General features: G+C 42.5%; 1 protein-coding gene across 1 annotated transcript in view; it reads left to right on the forward strand.

Moving 5' to 3' along the window:
* The window catches only part of LOC146251625 (cyclin-dependent kinase 17-like), a 38,313-nt gene extending 33,135 nt beyond the window's left edge, over nt 1–5,178 (forward strand). Inside the window, exon 16 of the mRNA XM_084679730.1 lies at nt 39–5,178. Coding sequence (XP_084535856.1) covers nt 39–76 — 38 coding nt within the window. The 3' untranslated portion in view covers nt 77–5,178. The remainder of the gene's footprint in view (nt 1–38) is intronic.
* Nucleotides 5,179–8,013: the final 2,835 nt, after the last annotated feature.

Raw genomic sequence — 8,013 nt, forward strand, 5'->3', positions numbered from 1 at the left:
GTCATCTCTGTCTCTCTGTTTCTCTCTCTCTCTCTCAGCCACGGGAAGGGGTCGAAGGCAGAGTGTGTTGTTTTAGCGGGAGCGTTGGGGTGCGGATAATTGACGCACAGAGCCGTTGCACACCCCAACCCTGCCACACACACACCAAAGGAGACAAAACACACACACGCCCTGACATAGACAGACACACACACATAGAATAAAGGAGAACACATAACAGAACAAAAAAACAACCCAAAACCAAGACTGAGAAGCACTCTCTCCAGATCAAAACAGTGCACAATCCAGACTGAGGACGGTGAAAAAGGAGAAGAGGAACATGAAGTGATAAAAGAAGGGGAAAGAACGTCTTCCAAACTGCCACTACCTGTAAGAGGGCAGTGTTTAGCGCGTGTTCGGGGTGAGTGGAGTTTGAACAGGACTTGCACTTTTCCGTGTCAGTTAATGTGCGCAGGTGGACGGAGCGGGATGGGGTGCTCCACTCGGCACTCCTCAGGATGCTGTGGATGCTACCAAGTAGGAGGAAAGTGATTCTCTCTTTCTTTCTCATTGGATTGTTGTTGCACCTAAGAGACTGAGCTGTAGAACTCTGTTTTGTCATGTCACAACGAGCCTGAACTTACTGACCCTTTACCACTTCCTGCTCCCAACACATATACCCCCCTCAGAAATACACAGCCATGGAGGAAGTGGGTTCGTATAAGGGTCTATACGTTGCCAGTTGGTTCGGTCAATATTCCTAAAATTGAAATAGTGTTGAAAGAAAACCCAACTGTCGCTCCTTTTACAATGTCGACCAACCCTACGTTCATCACCATGGCAACGCATTATCCATTGCCTAGTATATAATCCATTGCATAGCATGTCTCTCCTCACACCCTTACCTCTATCTCGCTCTCTCAAATACATACATAAACACTTGAATATGACCGTGTGCAGTCTTGCTATCGATGAAGTTTAAGAAACCTTTGCACCTTATGGCCCTTTATAGCTAAGGGTGGCTGTTATGTATTTCCTCATTAGTCACTCAGGCAGAATGGGGTACACATGTACCCCAGAAGTAAACAGTAACAACCCCTGAAGCTACTGGAGTTTCCTTTACTTAAGGGAACAAGTATGCACTTTGGAGAAGGTGTACACACCTCTCCACAACAGACAAATGCACAAAAGAGCACTGTACACAAACCACAGCAAAACAAAACAAAAATGCATTACGGCATTCCAGGATCAGATTCTGTAGAGATCTCCACTACAGGCAGTATAACAATTGAAATGTTGACTCCCATGGTCAGCACACTACAGATGTAGCATGGGTCTGTCTGATAAGGGGTCAAATAACCTACCTGCTCCATCCCTGACTGCCCCTTCCTGTTCTGCCTTGACTTGAAGTTTGTTTTGTTGGTAACTGTAGCATTTCCACATGAAAAATGATATATAAAGAAGCTGAATCTGAGTATGTGTGTTTTGTATGTGTGCTATATCTTGCAAGATTCTACTGTAAACAGAAAATGGCCTCTGGATCATAAACACATGGAAAGACATGACAGACATGGCCATGGAGAAGAGTCTTGAGATGGAATGTGTCAGTAATGCAGGGAAAGGCCTCAAGCAGAAGGCAGTTGGCAAAATATATGGTCTGTAGATCTTGAAGACTTAGAGGTGCGGAGAAAGTTAGATATATCATCCTTGAAGTCCTTAAGGCATTCAAAGAGGGATTGTCAAGTTCGATGACATTGTCTCAATGGAAGGTACATTTGTGTATTATCAGCCCAGTAATAGGAAAACTTTTTCCAGAAAATGACCTGATGGGTAGCATAACGAGAAATAAAAGTACAGAAGAAGAGGAGAACTTCCTGTTCTCGTCAGAAAAGTACTTCTGAGTAGGATGCCAACCCCCCATTGAGCATTGAGATCCAGCATGATTAAAACATCACCCATCCCAGAGTCACAGCTGTAGTTCACTTGACAGGATTGCAGACTCCATGCTAAGGACGAAGTCTGAAACCTGACGGAAAATTCTCGTTTTGATTCAGAGAGGGTAGAAAGCTGAGACGGGAGATGGGTCGGAAGTTCTGGAACCGCTGCATGTTGACTGGGCTTTCTCATAAAGGGCTGGACCACTGGTGTAAAATGAGATGGACCAGTGCCCTTGACTAGACAACATAAGGGAGGCTACACTGCTCGGGGCAGGTGGTTGGTTTCATGGGTAAGATGTTGTCATAAGTGTGTAAAAAGTGGTCACTTTTTTGGTGGGAATCTTGCATTACATAGGAGACATACAAGACAACTTGTGCACAAATTTGGTAACACTTCATCTGTAGATGATCAAACTTGATGAGAAACTAAATTCCAGTTGGTTATGTCAATTTCCTAATTGGTTAGGGTGTAGGTGAGGTATAGTTGATAGTGATTTAACATTTGTCGATCGTTGATTGAACATATAGTAATGTGTAGATCATCTACAAATGGACTATTCAAATAAAGTGTTATCACAAATTCAATGAGATTCTTTGTACTCTTTGCACCAGTTTTACCTCTTTAGATACTCAAAAGTACACCCCCTCCCCCACCTCTACCTACTTAGAAATATTCCAAAATAGACGTGTTCTAAATATATGACACCAAGTATTTCACCATACCTTAAACTTGAATTAGTTTGAGGCAATTGATCATCACGTGTCACATACGTGATGCATCCTGGGATCACATATCCCAGGATCCTGTTCTCCGTTTAACTGTTGGTGGTCCCGTGGCACCATGGGAAACATGGCCGTATTGCACATTCCTTAAGCTCAGGACTAATGGGTAGCGTCGTGTTGCGAATGTGGTCTTGATGTCTCATTTAATAATTGGGCATCAGTGAAACTGGAAATAAGACTTGCATTTCATATATGTAAGCCAACAAAAATCTCCGTCATTATATCATCTCAGTCACCTCATTTGCTTGGCCAAGTTCACACAGACAAATGCCAACTTATCCATCTCCATTACTGTCCACTGTAAGAATGCATGTACCTGTATGGTCCATACAGGAGGGGTATAGAAGTAGAACTGTCTGCACTTTGGGACAATGAGAAGGGGAATGGTTCTGACTGACAATTATAAAATGGAAAAAGGTCAACTCCCAGCACTATTTGCCCTGTAGTAAAGGTCGCTCAGTAGGTTGGTTGCTCTACAAAGATTTCAAATGCGTACCTGGTTGTAGCTATGTATTTATTTGAGCGAAAGCTCTTAACCTGCCTGTCACTGGTAAACACTGTCTCAACAAAACAATGTAGGAATGAAGACCCAGGAAACCCCAAGCAAATGTCTCGCAGACCACATGGCTATCCTGTGTCAAGAAAATATGTGACTAAGAGGATGAGAAGAAGACCATTGCCTGGATTTAGAGTAGGATATGTTTGTCCTCCGACAGTCTGTGCCTGAGACTTCTGGAGCTCCAGACAGTGAGAGAGTATGCAGCATGTGTGGAGATGATCCCTTGACCTCTAGATATCAAGTGTGCAGGTTTGATACAGTCCGGTTGGTTCTTTTTCCCTATCATGAAAACCATAGCAATATTTCTGTATTGATCACCAGACGTGAGGGCAGGATATGTTTGCAGAGAATGAGTAGAGTGATTGTGAATGATTACACTGTGAGAGATCAGTAGAACAGGTTTTTCTAGTGTTTAAATTGCTGCATTTTAAGGATGGAAATTCATTATTGTATCCATTACTGAAAGCCATACAGTTCATAGGACAGAGGCTTATTACTGTATGCAAGGTGTGCGTTTGCATATCAAGCAGTTCTGGCTTTGCATAATAATTAGACCGTTAGAAATGTTAAAACAATAGGTTGTGGCTTAATGGGACAAATAAGACATCATAAAAATAGTAATTTCAACATCTCAAAGTCCTTCGGATATTTTGTCTTCACTTTAAATTATGTAATCATAGAGATGGTATGACTACCGTAGTCTGAACAAGGTGGGAGTTTTACGTATGCTGCATTTTCTGGGCCAAGAAGAGGGTTTGTGTAAATATGTTTGGGTCATTCATTGTGAAATCAACCCACCTTGACGCCCACCATTTCTATTGTTGTTTCTGTAGTTGAATTGGATCAATTAAAGGCAGGGCTGGTAATGTTGTTGTGATGCACTTTTTGTCACATTTGCTGAAATAAACTTCAAATCCTGATAGCACCTAATACATCTAAAGGTTCAACAGTAAAATTGTATTAATTAATTATATGGGCTACTTGTCTGTCTTTCCACCTACCTCCCGGCTGTAGTTAGGCAGCACGTTCGTGTATTTTGGGGGAGTGGCTTTGAAGGGAGGGGATGGGATATTTTGGGTTGAATTCTTTAGAACTCAAAACAAAGGTTTGCAACACTTACCTACCCTGCCTTTAAGTATATTTGAAGCACATTATTTTGTCTGAATTTTGTGAGTTGTGCTAATGAATTGCATAGAACCCACTCATTCAATTGAATTCATTGATGTTCAATTAGATTAAAACCACATATAGCATTTGAATCAAAAAACATAACAGAGAAAATAAAGTATAAAGTAATGAACTGGTGTTCTTCAAAACACTTTGTTCCTGGTGTGAAATATTACAAATGTAAGTGTATTCACTAAATTCATATTCTGAAGTATTAGGCCAGGCATCAAACTATATTACATTCTGTCACACTGTTATAGAATAATTTAACTGCTAGTGACTTCTGAAACTTGACTTGCTAGTGCATGAAGACATTTATTTTTGAATGAGTACAGAACCACATCACCTACAATTCTGGCTCAGATATTTCCTTTTTTTCAAAGACAAGTCATAACTCAGGCTAAGGATTGTGTCTTAAGTAGATTACACCATGCTGATTGCACCAGTGATAAGACTCGTGTTTAATGTTGAAAACCTGTATGCAATGCTAGTTTCTGATTTCTGATAGTTTCCATGATCAGTGAAACAAAAGAACCCAGTTGCCAGACATGTACAACACACGTCTTATTATGCTTCAAAAACACTGTCAAGTGAAGGGGCGGAGTTTAACCATCTTGCCATTTGGATTGGTTGGTTAGATTGGACACTGCTTTCACCTGTTGAGTTAAGTGATGTGATTACCTGCCACTATGTCTGTTCTCTCCTCAGTTGTACATTAGCCTACTGCCATTGGGAATAAAGTCAGAACCTCTACCTTCTTGAGTTTGGGCTCCCTCATTTCTAAGCTTGTGCTGCTTGTATGTGAAAGAGCAGGATGAACCTCCACTGGATAAATGATATGGAATCAATAATAAAATGTCAACCATCCAGTCTGTGATGCATAACATCGGAAAACAGTCCCAGTGGTTAGCCTTATTGGTCTTAGTGAATCTCAACTGGGCATTCATAGGCCAGCACGTGAACTCATACAGGAAGCTGTGGGTCTGAACGTTTGATAGAGAGACGGTGTGACGGTTTGAAAAAGCGGTGAGACGGTTTGAAAAAGCGGTGAAAAGCAGTTCAGCAGCGCGGCTCGCATGGGTTCGTGAAATAACTGAACAGATTGAGATTGTCATACTGCCCTGCATCACACAAGGAAACACGTCCACGCCGACATTTTCAAATCTCAGCCTCGATCCAGTGCACACAGAAAACATCCTGTCAGACAGACCACCCTCATGACCAGTCTGGGCCCACTTTCCCGGTGCAGCCACCCCAGGCAGGAGAGAACAAGACCAAGAAGATCGGTTAGCTGTGAATAGCGGTGGCAGTTGTCCAAGGACAGAAACGTCTCAACCTCGAGTGAGGAGACGGTGGGTGGATCACACATGATACAACGTGACATGCTACACCCACAGCCCGTCAGGAAGCCCCTCTGCCTCGTCTCCGTGGCGAGAGGCCACACACCTAGACGACTTCCTCCTCAAGGCTCCTCAACCCCACGTCCACCTCTCTCTCTCTTTCTGTAGGAGAGCTCCACCTCTTCCACTTCAACCCTGCCGTCCATCCATCGTAACACCGAACGCCATGCAGACCATCTTTCCAAGCGAATCCTCGAATTCAAATGGCGTGGTTTACCCATCTCCGTGTCTTCCCATCTACTCTCTCTCTTCCCTCTCCTCCCTCACTGCATCACTCCTCGCTGTCACGTACCCTTCTTTACCCTCCCCGCAAGAGTTTTTCAAGAGTTGATCCTTTTGGTTTGTATCTCTGGTGACATGAACGTGTACAAAGTGTGACTGTAGCGGGATACTAGTTAAATTCACGTGACAAGAATCATATGATCTATCCTGTTTTCATGGGTCTCATTAAACCCCAGAGATTATCTTCATAAATACATATCCAGGAGTCCACCACATTTTTCTCCACTGATTCCTGTGATTATCAAGTGGTTAGTGTAAATGCGGTGGTGCAGGGTCTTTCTGCAGCAGATGTTTCAATTTCTCAACATTCTGGACAGCTATATATATAATATTGTGATCCATATTTTTTTCTGCGTCCATAAAATAACCTCTAGTATATAGGCCATAGGCCAGTGTAGTTCTGCACGGTCGTGGATTGCAGCCTGTCACAGCAGCTCCTGCCCTTTTATGAAGGCAAGATGGTACTAAACTCCATTACACCGATCAGTTTCCACATAGTAGAAGACACAGGTGCACAACCATTGGAAGATGAGATCTTAAAAGTCGTCGGGAAAATTGTCACTGTGGACATGACAATGCCTTGTCATGCTACTTGTGTGTAAAAGGTCATCCTCTTGATACGGTCAGCAGGTCAACACTGACAACGAGATGTGAACGGTGCAAGGCCGACCTCAAAAACACACACCAAGTGTCCGCTGCGGCCACAGGGAAGGTTTGGGTGGTGGATGACCACAAGGAGCACATTGAGTTTGCCATGGAGGACAATATCATCTTTGGTGACCATGGATGCATGTGTCAATCAGTGCAAGAAACCTGCGGCAAATATCATGTCAAATGGAAAGGCTACCATCACAGCGAGGGGCTGTTTTGGATGCGGGGGAAAGACCATGTGTTCAGCAAGATAACACGGTGCCTGCTGCGTCTGACGAGGACGCAGCTACGCTGGCAGGGATTCTGGACCTCCAGGAAACGACGAGTTCTCCTCCTGAAGACCAGATATGGCCAATTGAGAGTAAAGAAAATATAAAACGTTTTTATTTTGATTATCATTTATTGTTCAAACTACATCAGTGGGTCAATTGAAAAACCACTGCCACTCATTTCATAATTTGCAGGATACATTTATGACCAAACAACACATTTCACACTGCTACAGATTGACAGAACTGCCATATCGAATGTAAGATATCTATTCACTGCCATGCTGAGTGTTTTTAATCTGTATTAGTGAGTTTACTGATGTTGTTACTGCAGCTAGATTGGTGTGTTGTATATAATGGCCGCTATATGTACCTGTGAACGAACGGCATTCCATAAGTATCGTCCCTGTATGGTTACATTAGTGAAAGGATAGGGCCAGATGTCTGTTTTTTAACAAATCCCTCTGGAGGTTTTTATTGCAATGCCATGCTCTAGAAGGGAACTGTCACTTTTAGGTAATTTCATTCGGGTTTGAGAAATGAATTACAACAGCAAAAGCCGTGACACGTTAAGAAAAAGATGCAGGCATCTGGGTCAGATAACTGCACCCTTGTTTTACAAATGCACTAAATGGAACAGAGGTGCGTCGATCGCTCCAGTGGAGTGACAACATCTTAGAACAGCAAGCTTTTTCATCACTGCATGAACTGTACAGTGAGATTTACGTTTCCGAAAGAAGGTTGAAGTATTTCCAGATACCAACATATCTTCAATGGTCTGATGAGGCTGTTGTAAATTTCTCCAAGTTTCTCAAATAAAATGACTTAAAAAGTGCCTGTACCTTTGTTTAGCATGGGGTAGTAGAATAAATGAATATTTGGTGGAACAAATATATTCTGGCTCTTTAACTGTGAAAACGGTTCAAATTTGACTTGACAATTTCTTAAAGTTCATGTCAGGCCCAATTTAAAACAAATTGACAGAC

Source organism: Hypomesus nipponensis, chromosome 18 (genome assembly GCF_054491055.1).
Source record: "Hypomesus nipponensis isolate SF chromosome 18, ASM5449105v1, whole genome shotgun sequence".
NCBI classification, from domain to species: Eukaryota; Metazoa; Chordata; class Actinopteri; order Osmeriformes; family Osmeridae; genus Hypomesus; species Hypomesus nipponensis.